This window comes from Nicotiana tomentosiformis, chromosome 7 (genome assembly GCF_000390325.3).
Source record: "Nicotiana tomentosiformis chromosome 7, ASM39032v3, whole genome shotgun sequence".
Classification (NCBI taxonomy): Eukaryota; Viridiplantae; Streptophyta; class Magnoliopsida; order Solanales; family Solanaceae; genus Nicotiana; species Nicotiana tomentosiformis.
Window position 1 is genome coordinate 53,686,458 of NC_090818.1, and position 14,147 is coordinate 53,700,604.

The following is a 14,147-nucleotide window of genomic DNA, read 5'->3' on the forward strand; positions in this document are numbered from 1 at the left end:
TCAGACGCAGTGAATGTTTATAAGGTAGCCCAGTCAGTGTTCAAACAGATCTTTTATATAATACTTCACATGTAGGCGATTCTCAAAATCAAGAAAATGTAATTAGAAGAGTATATACCTTACAGCACACATAAATAATAAGGCTTGAATTTATTTAATTCTTCAACTTATAAATCTCTGTAAGATGTTTTCTCGAGAAGTGCATTAGTACGACACGTATGTTTATTTATCTACTTTTCATTTTAAATAAAAATCTTTCATGAAGAAGTGGTAGTTGATTTTTGACCATTGAGTTGGGACTTGGGAGCTGTTAATAGTGATAAGATAATGACATAACTGCAGTTGAGTGTCTAAACGAAAAATATATAGAAGTAGCAAAGATTTTCATGAAGTGGAACCAAATTTTTCGTTTGTTAGCAATTAGCATAAGTCACCCTCTTCAATAGTGACTCCCACTGGAATCTACTTTTTTTGGGGAATAAAATTTACTCCTGACTAATGTTCATTTGTTAGTAGTAATTACTACATAAACATTTTATGTTGTAGCGCCTTGTTAGTAATAATTACTACATATAAAAAAACATTTTATGTTGCAGCGCCTTTTTAGTGATACAACTTTCAGAAAGTCCTAAACAACTTGATATATAACAAATATCTTTACTCATTTCTAAATTGCATATATATCCAGTATTAGTATGTTATTTTTATTCTATTAATTTAAACTCTTTCTTTTTCCTTCATTTTTTAAATAAATAAAAACAAAAATTAACTATGCTTGTTAGTAAAAGGAAAAATCAAAAACTTTATCCATAAGCTTAGAAAACAAAATCTAACTTGCTTTGGGACAAAAGAAAATAAAACAGATGTGGACTGGCGGTTGCCTAGACTTTTCTGAAGTGCACTTTGAAAAGCTTAAAAGTAATTTTAGTCTGCCACGTAAAGCATGCTAAGGAGTTCTGATAGATTTCTTTATAACTAATTCCTTTGATTTAGCATTTGTTTTGAACGCAAAATATATTAGGTAGAAAATTGGGACCACAAAATAAGAGAATATTAGTGTTATGTTTCCAATAAAGAAGAAGGCAGTAGCCAGTAGGTAAAGATATGGCAAACGGTTTTTATTATTGTTGACGTGGAGTAGTACACGCCATAACTAATTGACAGATTGATTATTCTATTGTACGAGGTCAGAGGAATGGCTGGTGAAATAGAACATGATCCACAAACATCATTATTGGCGGCGCCATTTTCTGAGAGAAATGGTATCTTGAATTTAGTTATAGATTCTTTCTATCTGACTTGGTTTTCTGATTTGGTTATGGTTTATTTGTGTAGTTGTATACTCTGATATTGGGAAAAAGGGAACAAAATGGAGTGCAGTGGCGCATATAATAACAGGGGTTATAGGGGCAGGGGTACTATCACTTGCATGGAGCATAGCAGAATTAGGATGGATAGCAGGTCCATTGGCTATTCTCTTCTGTGCAGCAGTTACCCTTTTTGCAACTTCCATACTTTGTGATTGCTATAAATCTCCACATTCTGCTCTTGGCCCTACTATAAACCACTCTTTATTGGAAGCTGCCAGATTCTACTTTGGTAAGCTACTGTTCACAATATTTCTTTTACATTCTGTTGGGATTTGATTTACCTTCTTATCATACATTTCTGAAAATACTGCTGTTATCATCATTATTTTGCATATTAAAGTTTGATAATTTTGGGAGAGAAGACTGAACAATTAAAGATTGAGGATTTGCATTTGAGTGTTGTTGTATATGTTATCATTGCAGCTGGCCTGTGAGCTGCGGGATACAGTCCCGAAGTCTTCTCCTCACCATTGACCTCCTCTAGACCTTTGTCCTATCCCTGGAAATACAAAAAGAACATAAATTACTCTATCAAAAATAGAAAAATAAATATGATCACATATTGAGAATCAAACTGAACTATAGTATCATATAAACATAAATATCACATTATTGAGAATCGCGGCTAAAAAGTATAGTATCATACGAAACAACAGTTGTTCTGGACAGATCGTCTCTATTTTTCTGTTTCTCATTGTGACGTTACAACTTTTCATAATTGTTGATTTTTCATTGATCTGAATCTTTTCTTTAATCAAACCAATTGATGTCTATCATAGGAGGGGGGGGGGGGCTCACCCCTCTTTGTATATTAGCTTCCAAAATGAACACATTGATTTGGATCAAAATTTGGTTGGGACCTGTCAGGCCTTGAAAAAGACATGTATCAATGCAAATAGCTAATATCCATACATGGCCATAGTGACAAGAACAAAAATTGTTAAAGGTCACTAGACTCTATGCATAAATAGTCATCTTTGGTGAAAATTCTTGTGGAAATGTCTATCTCATGGTGTCAAGTTAGGGCCCCTTGGAAGGATGCTATTGTCATTATATGACGAGAAGAAATTCTATTTCCCAAATTTGTCTTCTCTGCAGTTAAAAGGTAGATTTACAACAGAAAACTACAACCAAACGTTTCTGTAAGTGGAAGTTCCATCATTCTTGATAAAACTTATGGCCAACTCCAATAAATTTGGAGTTCTTCTAATAGATGAAGGCTTTATGCAGCTCATGCTTTTGCTTTAGGGTTCCTATATCTCTAAATTCTTAGCGGCCGTCTGAGATAGATCGATCTGAGATGAAAGTTGAACATTCTCTAGAACAAGAGAAAACTTCAGGCAATGATGATATAGATGCAATTAGAACTGGTAAAACTCTAAGATATCTCAAATTTTCTCCGGTCCTTGAGTTTTAACATTAACTAGGATTAAGAAACAACAGTCGACATATATTTTCTTGTCAGGAACTGTGTGGAGTGCAGTTGCGCATATAATTTCTGCTGTAATTGGAGCTGGTGTTCTCTCTCTAGCCTGGAGCACAGCACAGTTAGGATGGATTGCAGCGCCAATCGCCTTGTTCTTTTTTGCACTTGTTACGTACATATCTGCATCCCTCATATGTGACTGTTACAGGTCACCTGATCCAATAACAGGAACGCGAAATCACTCTTACATTGATGCCGTTAGAGTTAATCTTGGTAGATTGTTCCATCCTATGATATAAAATTATCTTAGAAACTCTTTCAGCAGTCTCTCATATTAGGATTCCCTCTTTTACATTTTTGTGGGGAAGGGGATTAGAAACTTCTTTGATGTGTTTTGACTTACTCGTTCAGGCAAGAAATGGACGTGGGTGTGTGGTTTGCTTCAGTATGTGAGCTTCTATGGGACTGGTATTGCCTATATAATTACAAGTGCAACAAGTATGAGGTTAGTTAGCTGTGTATACAGTTTAGATTTTAGACTCTCAGAATTTGCAAGTGTCTCAATAACAATAAACATGTCACTTTGCTACGCTCATTTGGTCCCGTTATCAGATAACATTATATCCATTGTAGTATGTATGCCCAGTCTTCAAAAGACAGTGTATGCAATTCAAGCTTAATGAGACATGTTTACGTTAGGTTACTAATCTCTCTGACCATTTTTGCAGAGAAATTCAGAGATCAAATTGTTACCGCAAAGGAGCAAACGCTGATTGCCAGACTGGGAAAAACATCTTTATGCTGATTTTTGGTATTATTCAGATAGTAACGTCGCAGATACCAGATTTTCATAACATGACGTGGTTATCTGTTGTCGCTGCATTAATGTCATTTTGTTACTCTTTCATTGGGTTGGCACTTGGGTTCTCTAAAGTGATTGGTAAGGCTTGGCCTGTTCTCTTTCTATGTTTCTTGTTTTCATTTCAAATTTCCAAAAACTGTTGTACTGAATAATTTTGTGCATTTTCTTGATGTTGGATATGCAGACAACAGGCGTATCAAAGGAAGCATTGTGGGAGTACCGGCAAAGAGTGCTGCTCAAAAGATATGGTTAGTGTTCCAGGCACTCGGAGACATTGCTTTTGCCTATCCTTATTCGATCATTCTCCTGGAGATACAGGTATTATGTAATGATATTCCACAGGTTTTATGTGTCTACTGTGTGCAAGTCTTAAGTTCTGGATTTCTTAATTTATCATAGTGAATGCTTAATGGATCCAGCTCATAGAATTTGTCCTGATACTAGATCATTGAATATGGATTTAGCTTTTTTCGAGCTTGCTCAAGAGCATAAACACCACCTTAGCTAAATTTTCTGAAACCAAGCTGAAGCTATCACACTACTGACACTCTAGTTGGACTAGTTAAACTAAAAGCATCACAAAGACTGCTAATCTTTCTGCTAATAGTAAATTTGTTTTTTTTATGGTGTGAAGGATACACTAAAATCGCCTCCACCAGAAAATCAGACCATGAAGAAGGCATCAATGAGTGCAATAGTTATCACCACTTTCTTCTATCTATGCTGTAGTGGCTTCGGATATGCAGCCTTCGGGAATGACACACCAGGGAACCTCTTGACAGGTTTCTACGAGCCGTTTTGGCTTGTTGACTTTGCTAATGCCTGCATAGTTCTGCATCTGGTTGGAGGGTATCAGGTAGTACTAAAATTCTAGTGTTTTCCTTTAGCCCTTGGTTTATGAAAGCTTCAATTTAATATGACGAAATGCTTGTTTCCTTAGGTATACAGCCAGCCTGTGTTTGCATTTGTAGAAAAAAAGTTAACTCAGAAGTTCCCAGAGAACAAATTCCTGAATAAGTTCTATGCCATCAAACTTCCAGTGTTGCCAGCTTTTCAGTTGAACTTCTTTCGGTTATGTTTTCGGACTTTTTATGTTATGTCTACAACAGCAATAGCAATGGCATTTCCTTATTTCAATCAGGTATTAGGAATCTTGGGAGCCTTGAACTTTTGGCCTATGACCATCTATTTCCCAGTGGAAATGTACATTGTGCAAAGGAAAATTGGAGCTTGGACAAAAAAATGGCTTCTTCTTGAGGGTTTCAGTATGATCTGCTTGCTTGTATCTGTAGTTGGTTTGATTGGATCAATTGAGGGAATAATTAGTGCTAAATTAGCTAAAATGTAAAATTCTCCTCTTTGATTCTCAAGAATCTTGCTACAAGTTGCTTGTCTTAGAAATCAGAAAAGCTTCCTATTTGAGGTCTTTGCTAGCAAATACTAAGATTTTAAATGACAATCAGCCAAAAGACTCTACACATTTTCAGTACTTGTACAATGCTACACACTTGTTGGATTTAAGCTGTATTGAGGGATTATTTCTGTCTCAATCAATCAAGAATTTTGCATTGGAACAAATTCAGTTATTTCATACAATTCTTCTGGTCTAGTTTGAATGGTTTAGATTATGAATCCTATTCTAAATATTTAACAAAGCAATTATTAAATATTGGTTTCGTGCTAATCAATTTTATTAAAGTGATATGTGCGTATTTGCTAAAAAGGCAATTTGGCCGAGATTCTTATTAACATTAATAATAATTCGATGTAAAAGACGTTATTAAATGAGGTGAAAAAATACAAACCAAATGGCTCTCTTTATTTTGTCTTTATCTACGGAAAACCATATAAATATAAATATATCTTTTCAATGTTTTGTAATCTAAAACTGGAAATGAGAATAATAGTAATAGTGAAAGAATGGAAATGGAGCAATAACAATGAAAATAACAACTATTAATGGAGCAAATTACTATCAGTGCCCTTCATTACGAATTACATTCAACATATACTCTTTGATTGATTAACCACTCCAACCTCCCAATTAAGAAGAAGTTTGCCCATTTTTACACACTCTTTGATTGCTCCAGTGGTAAGCACCCTCCACTTTCATTGTGAGTTCGAGTCACCCCAAGAACAAGGTGGGGAGTTCGTTGTGAGTTCGAGTCACCCCAAGAACAAGGTGGGGAGTTCTTGGAGGGAGGGAGCCGAGGGTCTATCGAAAACAGTCTCTAAGGTTTGCGTACACACTACCCTCCCCAAACCCCACTAGTGGGATTATACTGGGTTGTTGTTGTTGTATATATTATATTTTAATACACACTGAGTCACGGGCATCAGCAGTTGAATCTCTCATTTTGTTGTTTGTCTAATAAAGCAAGGTGCAATTTGAAGTGCTGTACTGAATAAAAGATTGAAAGATTGCGGATAAAAGACGCCGAACACCAAGTAGTTGATTGTCAGAATATTCAATTGGGCTTTTTCAGGAATCCAGATTAATTGGGCTTCAAAGCGGCTACTAGACTCCGAGCGAAATGGGAAACCCAAAAAATGAAATTATTTTTAAAATGGACGGACATATGTCAATTTCTTTGAAATATTAAAAAAGAAAATATTGTTAAACAAATTTGCACACAGAGAGTAATAACTTTCCATGAAACTTGGACACAGTTCAGGCTATGCCTTTGGTAGTTGATGAAGACGTTGATTCTGAGATGCCTTTTTTGGAGGCAAATTATGCTTCTTCTTCTTCCTCCTCCCCATCTTCTACAACTGCCCTCAAAAGAACAGGTACTATGCTTACTTCTTCCAATCTTTTCTTCTTCAATTATTACATTATTGGTCTTTCTACCACAAAAGCAAGGTCAACTTTTTAACAGCTACGTACTATCTTTTCTTGTCAAATACTTCATTTTTTTCTTTTGTTCTTCAACCCCATTTATCCCCAGTTTACCACTTAGGCTTCATTTTACAAAAAAGCTTGAGTCTTGATTATAACAACTTGGGTTCATAGTGAAACGTTGTCAAGAATCTTGCTTTAACTTGTCCTCTGTCTGATTGAAGGAGATTTTGTCTTAAAGGTATAGTCTTGATCTTTTTCTCTAAAGAAAAAATAAATGGGAAAATGATTTACTGTTGGAGCAAGAGTTGACCATTTGTGAAATAGATTCATTTCTAGTAATTTCTTGTGGAATAAACTGAAACATGTACAAGTAATTGATACTTAGAGAAACTAATGTGTGTGAGAATTCAGGAAATGAATGGACAGCTTTGGCACATATAGTAACAGCAGTAATTGGTTCTGGGGTTCTATCATTAGCATGGAGTATGGCACAACTAGGTTGGATTGCAGGTCCATTGGCCATGCTCTCTTTTGCATGTGTCACTCTTACTTCTGCTTTTCTTCTCTGCAACTGTTATCTATCTCCTCATCCAGATACTGGCCCTGATCATAGAAATGCCTCTTACCTTGATGCTGTTCTCAATATTTTAGGTGAGAAATTTCAAGTGCACCTTTTGAACTTGGCTTGGCAGCAATTCAGGTTGTAATGGACTTGGACTTACCCAACTAATTCTTTTCTTCTGGCGTCTCAGGAGAAAGAAATGCGTGGTTTTGTGGAATCATTGTTCGTATAAATTTCATCAAGGTTGCAATTGTTTATACAATTACGTCCGCTATCAGCATTCGGTATGTCAGCAATCTTTTATCCACTGGTATTGTCAATGTCTCCTTTCAAAATTTCTGCACACACCTTTCCTTTATGAGCTTTGCTGCTTTTCATGCTCAACTTTTGTTTTGTTTGTCCATGACCTCAAGGTTGCAGTTCAATACTATAACACTTAATTTTTTGATGGTTGCTTTCTGAAATAGCTTGGACTATTGCTGTTGAATAATCCTAGCTATCAGCAGATATATAATTACAAATGAACTCCTAGCCATCAATATATAATGAATTATGGACCCATAGCAACTGTAATGAGGTTTCCATTTCAATACAACTCTAAGATAAACTAGTTGGGGAATCTTATGGGTTCAAGAAATAGCAAATAATACAGTTTAAACCTTCGAAATTAGTTATAAGCAGAGATATGTAATCATATCATCATTCTAATCAGATAATTTGAGGGATAAGGAAGCTATATCTAATAATTAGTGAAATTAGGAATTATGTCCCGTTATCAAGGGATAGAAGTTCCATAACAAATGGGATCAGGAATCCCTGTATACATTACATAGTGTAAATATAAAAGAGTTGATGTTGCTATCATGTATTCTCAAACTTAAAATGGTTGGGAAGTCATAATATTTATTGGATTTAGGAAATGTATCCCTAAATGATATTAGCATAGATAAGGCTATGCTGCATAGTATAAATATACAAAGGCCGAGAGGTATTGCTCTCATGCATTCTGAAAACTCTCTCGCTTATTCTCAATGCTTTAACACCTATAGAAGTGCATTAGGAAGGATTTCTCTAATGGGTGAAATTGATAATGCGTCCTCTAAATGTCTGCAGAGCAATCCAGAAATCAAACTGCTATCATGATCAAGGGCATGATGCTACCTGTCGATATGGAAGTACAAGATATATGGTTATATTTGGACTAATCCAAGTTATAGTGTCTCAAATTCCTGATTTTCAGAATATGAAGTGGCTCTCCATAGTTGCTGCAGTCATGTCATTCACATATTCAATTATCGGATCAGCACTTGGCTTAGCCAAAGTAATAGGTAGGTTACCTTTCACATATGTCATTTAATGCCACAAATTCTTCACATCAACAAGCATGGTTATGACTTGGATCTCAGGTAAGATGAGCCATTATATTAGATTTCCACTTGCCGAATCTTGATATGCAGAAAATGGAGAAATCAAAGGTAGCATTACAGGACTGACAAGTTCTACTGCTGCTGAAAAACTATGGTTGGTTGCTCAAGCACTTGGGGACATTGCCTTTGCCTTTCCATTCTCTCTTATATTTCTGGAGATACAGGTGCTGCAATTTGCTTTCTACACTTTGCTTTCTACATTAAGTAATAAAGTATGTTCTTAAACGGAATTAAGCAACACTGAAGCAATTAGTTATAACTTCCAAATATATGAAGGACACATTAAAGGCGCCTCCTCCAGAAAAGATCACTATGAAGAAGGTATCAATAATGGCAGTCTGTATTACGATGTTTTTCAACCTTTGCTGTGGGGGATTTGGTTATGCAGCTTTTGGTAATTCCACACCGGGAAACCTCTTGACAGGATTCGGTTTCTATGAACCATATTGGCTTGTAGACTTTGCTAATGCATGTGTTCTTCATCTTGTTGGAGGATATCAGGTACGCTTTCCCTAAATCTTCTTTCAAGTCTAACAATGTTTCCCCATATTCTCTTAGACAACTTTTGTACTTTCGCAGTTTTTTTAAGCATTAGACTATTTTTGTCAGTGAATATCTTTCTGGTAGTTTGATTTCTGTTTGATGTTCTTTGTAAATAGAGTTATGCAAACTCCACTGTTGAGTTTTTGGAAGAAAAAGTGTTTTCAAACCTGTTTTTGCAAAACGAAGTTGTAACTCTTTTTAAAGATTTCCCAACTCAGTAATACAAGCTCGGCTTTTGAAAAACTTCAAACAAACATTATTGACTTCCTCGGAGTTGATCTTTCATATTCACTTGAATATGCTTTACAGATTTTCAGCCAGCCACTATTTGCAGATATTGAGAGATGGTTTGCAAGAAAATTCCCAAAGAGCAAGTTTATTCACAAGAATCACACCCTTAAACCATTACCAATGCTGCCATTTAAATTGAACTTGATGAGATTAGTCTTCCGAACAGCATATGTTGCATTAATCACAGGGATTGCAGTATTATTCCCTTACTTTAATCAGGTCGTGGGGGTGTCTGGAGCAATAACTTTTTGGCCTGTTGTCGTTTATTTCCCTGTAGAGATGTACTTAACCCAGAAAAAAACTGAAAGTTGGAAAACCAAAGCTATAGTGCTCCGTGTGTATACAATGGTTTGCCTGATTGTGATATTGTATGCTTTTGTAGGGTCTATCAGAGGAGTGATAGTTGCTAGGTTCAGTTAAAATATACTTACTCACATCCCTCTCAACAGGCATTAGATCAGTCAGAAGAAATGTACTGAATTAGTAGTGTGGAAATATTTAATATTGATTATGCGAACAATGGTTTACTCTGTCAGTAACAAAACATATAATGAAATGTAATTTTCGAGAGTCCAGCATTCTTTTGTTATTTTCTGCAGGCCCCTTAATACAAAGCTTTGGCAAGATACTATGAGTCCATCAACTACTATTCAATCCCAAATTGCTCAGACATCTGGAATATGAATCCTTCATATTCATTCTGTCTATTAGCGCATATTTCATTCCAATACTAAATAATCTTGTTAAATCGATATTCTCTAAGACTAGAGGTTCCTTAAATCTCACACTTTATTAAGATGGTGTATCAGATAAAAACTCAGTTGCTCCATGTTAGATCAAGAAAATGATGCTATGTTTTATATCATGAATTTAAAAGCTCAACATCCATTGTAACTTTTCCACTTGAACTTTTGGCTTACTGTTTCTTTTCTCAAGGAATAACACAAGATGTTCAAATTTAGGACCCATGTCCCCCCTCCCTCTCTCACCCCGAATGCTCTTTTCTTATCCTGCTTAACAATAGTGCCATCTCTTTCATTGTTGATCTCTAAGTTTCGCGCAAACAGAATCCTACCGATGGAGAGAAAGAAACGCCAACCGGTAACTCTAAAGAAAGTATCATAATGCAAATGAATAGCATATTTGGCTTTGCATGAAGCCAAAGATTGCAGGAAATGAGACAAGACCATCATCCTGCGAAAACCTTAAAACTTGGGAAAAATCTCAGCTCTTATTTCCAGTAAAATAGTCCCTACTGCACTCGATTTGACAAGATGGATAGGATCCCATGCTGTGGAAAAGATATCGTCAAGAGGGGGTAGTGGACACCTGTGGAAGACCACAAACGCTCCTCTTAACTGGCATCTCATTCCTAAGCATGCTGGTAAAAAAACAAGCTATTAGAGATGGGAAATGACCCAGTTATGCATAAGCAGTAGTTTTCTCATATCAGTTTGCAGGATTTCACCACAACCTTCAAATCTCTGATTCATGAAGAGGGGAATTGTGTACCCAAAGCACAGGCGGTCACTTGCACAAGAAACTTGATCATGAAAACCGTGAGGATTCAGATGATGGAAAAAAAAACAAGGAATGGATCAAAGATTTTCAATTCAGATTGTGTTCTGTGGGAGAATATCATCTGAAGATTAGATTTTTCTAATATGTAAAGAGGCTGAGTCAAAAATGTCATCATTTGGTTATGCAGCTTTTGGTAATTCCACACCGGGAAACCTCTTGACAGGATTCGGTTTCTATGAACCATATTGGCTTGTAGACTTTGCTAATGCATGTGTTGTTCTTCATCTTGTTGGAGGATATCAGGTACGCTTTCCCTAAATCTTCTTTCAAGTCTAACAATGTTTTCCCATATTCTCTTAGACAACTTTTGTACTTTCGCAGTTTTTTTAAGCATTAGACTATTTTTGTCAGTGAATATCTTTCTGGTAGTTTGATTTCTGTTTGATGTTCTTTGTAAATAGAGTTATGCAAACTCCACTGTTGAGTTTTTGGAAGAAAAAGTGTTTTCAAACCTGTTTTTGCAAAACGAAGTTGTAACTCTTTTTAAAGATTTCCCAACTCAGTAATACAAGCTCGGCTTTTGAAAAACTTCAAACAAACATTATTGACTTCCTCGGAGTTGATCTTTCATATTCACTTGAATATGCTTTACAGATTTTCAGCCAGCCACTATTTGCAGATATTGAGAGATGGTTTGCAAGAAAATTCCCAGAGAGCAAGTTTATTCACAAGAATCACACCCTTAAACCATTACCAATGCTGCCATTTAAATTGAACTTGATGAGATTAGTCTTCCGAACAGCATATGTTGCATTAATCACATGGATTGCAGTATTATTCCCTTACTTTAATCAGGTCGTGGGGGTGTCTGGAGCAATAACTTTTTGGCCTGTTGTCGTTTATTTCCCTGTAGAGATGTACTTAACCCAGAAAAAAACTGAAAGTTGGAAAACCAAAGCTATAGTGCTCCGTGTGTATACAATGGTTTGCCTGATTGTGATATTGTATGCTTTTGTAGGGTCTATCAGAGGAGTGATAGTTGCTAGGTTCAGTTAAAATATACTTACTCACATCCCTCTCAACAGGCATTAGATCAGTCAGAAGAAATGTACTGAATTAGTAGTGTGGAAATATTTAATATTGATTATGCGAACAATGGTTTACCTCTGTCAGTAACAAAACATATAATGAAATGTAATTTTCGAGAGTCCAGCATTCTTTTGTTATTTTCTGCAGGCCCCTTAATACAAAGCTTTGGCAAGATACTATGAGTCCATCAACTACTATTCAATCCCAAATTGCTCAGACATCTGGAATATGAATCCTTCATATTCATTCTGTCTATTAGCGCATATTTCATTCCAATACTAAATAATCTTGTTAAATCGATATTCTCTAAGACTAGAGGTTCCTTAAATCTCACACTTTATTAAGATGGTGTATCAGATAAAAACTCAGTTGCTCCATGTTAGATCAAGAAAATGATGCTATGTTTTATATCATGAATTTAAAAGCTCAACATCCATTGTAACTTTTCCACTTGAACTTTTGGCTTACTGTTTCTTTTCTCAAGGAATAACACAAGATGTTCAAATTTAGGACCCATGTCCCCCCTCCCTCTCTCACCCCGAATGCTCTTTTCTTATCCTGCTTAACAATAGTGCCATCTCTTTCATTGTTGATCTCTAAGTTTCGCGCAAACAGAATCCTACCGATGGAGAGAAAGAAACGCCAACCGGTAACTCTAAAGAAAGTATCATAATGCAAATGAATAGCATATCTGGCTTTGCATGAAGCCAAAGATTGCAGGAAATGAGACAAGACCATCATCCTGCGAAAACCTTAAAACTTGGGGAAAATCTCAGCTCTTATTTCCAGTAAAATAGTCCCTACTGCACTCGATTTGACAAGATGGATAGGATCCCATGCTGTGGAAAAGATATCGTCAAGAGGGGGCAGTGGACACCTATGGAAGACCACAAATCCTCCTCTTAACTGGCATCCCATTCCTAAGCATGCTGGTAAAAAAACAAGCTATTAGAGATGGGAAATGACCCAGTTATGCATAAGCAGTAGTTTTCTCATATCAGTTTGCAGGATTTCACCACAACCTTCAAATCTCTGATTCATGAAGAGGGGAATTGTGTACCCAAAGCACAGGCGGTCACTTGCACAAGAAACTTGATCATGAAAACCGTGAGGATTCAGATGATGGAAAGAAACAAGGAATGGATCAAAGATTTTCAATTCAGATTGTGTTCTGTGGGAGAATATCATCTGAAGATTAGATTTTTCTAATATGTAAAGAGGCTGAGTCAAAAATGTCATCATTTGGTTATGCAGCTTTTGGTAATTCCACACCGGGAAACCTCTTGACAGGATTCGGTTTCTATGAACCATATTGGCTTGTAGACTTTGCTAATGCATGTGTTGTTCTTCATCTTGTTGGAGGATATCAGGTACGCTTTCCCTAAATCTTCTTTCAAGTCTAACAATGTTTCCCCATATTCTCTTAGACAACTTTTGTACTTTCGCAGTTTTTTTAAGCATTAGACTATTTTTGTCAGTGAATATCTTTCTGGTAGTTTGATTTCTGTTTGATGTTCTTTGTAAATAGAGTTATGCAAACTCCACTGTTGAGTTTTTGGAAGAAAAAGTGTTTTCAAACCTGTTTTTGCAAAACGAAGTTGTAACTCTTTTTAAAGATTTTCCAACTCAGTAATACAAGCTCGGCTTTTGAAAAACTTCAAACAAACATTATTGACTTCCTCGGAGTTGATCTTTCATATTCACTTGAATATGCTTTACAGATTTTCAGCCAGCCACTATTTGCAGATATTGAGAGATGGTTTGCAAGAAAATTCCCAGAGAGCAAGTTTATTCACAAGAATCACACCCTTAAACCATTACCAATGCTGCCATTTAAATTGAACTTGATGAGATTAGTCTTCCGAACAGCATATGTTGCATTAATTACAGGGATTGCAGTATTATTCCCTTACTTTAATCAGGTCGTGGGGGTGTCTGGAGCAATAACTTTTTGGCCTGTTGTCGTTTATTTCCCTGTAGAGATGTACTTAACCCAGAAAAAAACTGAAAGTTGGAAAACCAAAGCTATAGTGCTCCGTGTGTATACAATGGTTTGCCTGATTGTGATATTGTATGCTTTTGTAGGGTCTATCAGAGGAGTGATAGTTGCTAGGTTCAGTTAAAATATACTTACTCACATCCCTCTCAACAGGCATTAGATCAGTCAGAAGAAATGTATTGAATTAGTAGTGTGGAAATATTTAATATTGATTA

The 14,147-nt window shown here is 36.0% G+C and overlaps 4 protein-coding genes and 1 long non-coding RNA gene across 9 annotated transcripts; 4 read left to right on the forward strand and 1 right to left on the reverse strand.

Moving 5' to 3' along the window:
* Nucleotides 1-1,105: 1,105 nt before the first annotated feature.
* On the forward strand, nt 1,106-5,236 carry LOC104103714 (probable amino acid permease 7). Of its 3 annotated transcripts, none has more exons than XM_009611644.4 (7): nt 1,106-1,262; nt 1,336-1,599; nt 3,208-3,301; nt 3,525-3,736; nt 3,843-3,976; nt 4,293-4,514; nt 4,599-5,236. In XM_009611644.4, exons 1-7 carry the CDS (start codon nt 1,196-1,198, stop codon nt 5,004-5,006), a joined length of 1,401 nt encoding a protein of 466 aa, XP_009609939.1. In that variant the 5' UTR covers nt 1,106-1,195; the 3' UTR covers nt 5,007-5,236. The 3 variants fall into 3 exon arrangements, with proteins under 3 accessions (XP_009609939.1, XP_070037644.1, XP_009609944.1); XM_070181543.1 differs by lacking the exons at nt 1,106-1,262; nt 1,336-1,599 and adding exons at nt 2,340-2,740; nt 2,814-3,069; XM_009611649.4 differs by lacking the exons at nt 1,106-1,262; nt 1,336-1,599 and adding exons at nt 2,343-2,740; nt 2,836-3,069.
* On the reverse strand, nt 1,349-2,139 carry LOC117278591 (uncharacterized). Its single transcript, XR_004508954.2, has 2 exons — nt 2,017-2,139; nt 1,349-1,869 (listed from the first exon to the last, which is right to left on the reverse strand). It is a non-coding gene; the product is annotated as an uncharacterized lncRNA (long non-coding RNA).
* An 810-nt stretch (nt 5,237-6,046) lies between the features above and the next one.
* LOC104103728 (probable amino acid permease 7) lies at nt 6,047-9,898 on the forward strand. 3 transcript variants are annotated; one of them, XM_070181546.1, is made up of 8 exons: nt 6,047-6,448; nt 6,912-7,151; nt 7,253-7,346; nt 8,176-8,390; nt 8,520-8,653; nt 8,766-8,810; nt 8,914-8,990; nt 9,342-9,477. In XM_070181546.1, exons 1-7 carry the CDS (start codon nt 6,337-6,339, stop codon nt 8,944-8,946), a joined length of 873 nt encoding a protein of 290 aa, XP_070037647.1. In that variant the 5' UTR covers nt 6,047-6,336; the 3' UTR covers nt 8,947-8,990; nt 9,342-9,477. The 3 variants fall into 3 exon arrangements, with proteins under 3 accessions (XP_070037647.1, XP_070037646.1, XP_070037645.1); XM_070181545.1 differs by having other exon boundaries at nt 8,914-9,485; XM_070181544.1 differs by having other exon boundaries at nt 6,057-6,448; nt 8,766-8,990; nt 9,342-9,898.
* A 147-nt stretch (nt 9,899-10,045) lies between these two features.
* Nucleotides 10,046-12,000, forward strand: LOC138896494 (probable amino acid permease 7). The gene is made up of 2 exons (XM_070181547.1): nt 10,046-11,147; nt 11,499-12,000. Exons 1-2 carry the CDS (start codon nt 11,010-11,012, stop codon nt 11,898-11,900), a joined length of 540 nt encoding a protein of 179 aa, XP_070037648.1. The 5' UTR covers nt 10,046-11,009; the 3' UTR covers nt 11,901-12,000.
* An 820-nt stretch (nt 12,001-12,820) lies between these two features.
* Nucleotides 12,821-14,075, forward strand: LOC138896495 (probable amino acid permease 7). Its single transcript, XM_070181548.1, has 2 exons — nt 12,821-13,303; nt 13,655-14,075. The coding sequence occupies exons 1-2, from the start codon at nt 13,166-13,168 to the stop codon at nt 14,054-14,056; spliced, it is 540 nt and encodes a 179-aa protein (XP_070037649.1). The 5' UTR covers nt 12,821-13,165; the 3' UTR covers nt 14,057-14,075.
* The last annotated feature ends 72 nt before the right edge of the window (nt 14,076-14,147 follow it).

What these genes read in the sequence shown, in the direction of transcription:
- LOC104103728 (XM_070181544.1), top strand. Translation starts at nt 6,337, where the DNA reads ATGCCTTTGGTAGTTGATGAAGACGTTGATTCTGAGATGCCTTTTTTG. An exon ending in TGCTGTTCTCAATATTTTAG is followed by an intron (nt 7,152 to 7,252) that starts GTGAGAAATTTC and finishes CTGGCGTCTCAG; the next exon opens with GAGAAAGAAATGCGTGGTTT. An exon ending in TTATATTTCTGGAGATACAG is followed by an intron (nt 8,654 to 8,765) that starts GTGCTGCAATTT and finishes AAATATATGAAG; the next exon opens with GACACATTAAAGGCGCCTCC.
- LOC138896495 (XM_070181548.1), top strand. Translation starts at nt 13,166, where the DNA reads ATGTCATCATTTGGTTATGCAGCTTTTGGTAATTCCACACCGGGAAAC. An exon ending in ATCTTGTTGGAGGATATCAG is followed by an intron (nt 13,304 to 13,654) that starts GTACGCTTTCCC and finishes TATGCTTTACAG; the next exon opens with ATTTTCAGCCAGCCACTATT.
- LOC104103714 (XM_009611644.4), top strand. Translation starts at nt 1,196, where the DNA reads ATGGCTGGTGAAATAGAACATGATCCACAAACATCATTATTGGCGGCG. An exon ending in GCCATTTTCTGAGAGAAATG is followed by an intron (nt 1,263 to 1,335) that starts GTATCTTGAATT and finishes TTATTTGTGTAG; the next exon opens with TTGTATACTCTGATATTGGG. An exon ending in TGGGTTCTCTAAAGTGATTG is followed by an intron (nt 3,737 to 3,842) that starts GTAAGGCTTGGC and finishes TTGGATATGCAG; the next exon opens with ACAACAGGCGTATCAAAGGA.
- LOC138896494 (XM_070181547.1), top strand. Translation starts at nt 11,010, where the DNA reads ATGTCATCATTTGGTTATGCAGCTTTTGGTAATTCCACACCGGGAAAC. An exon ending in ATCTTGTTGGAGGATATCAG is followed by an intron (nt 11,148 to 11,498) that starts GTACGCTTTCCC and finishes TATGCTTTACAG; the next exon opens with ATTTTCAGCCAGCCACTATT.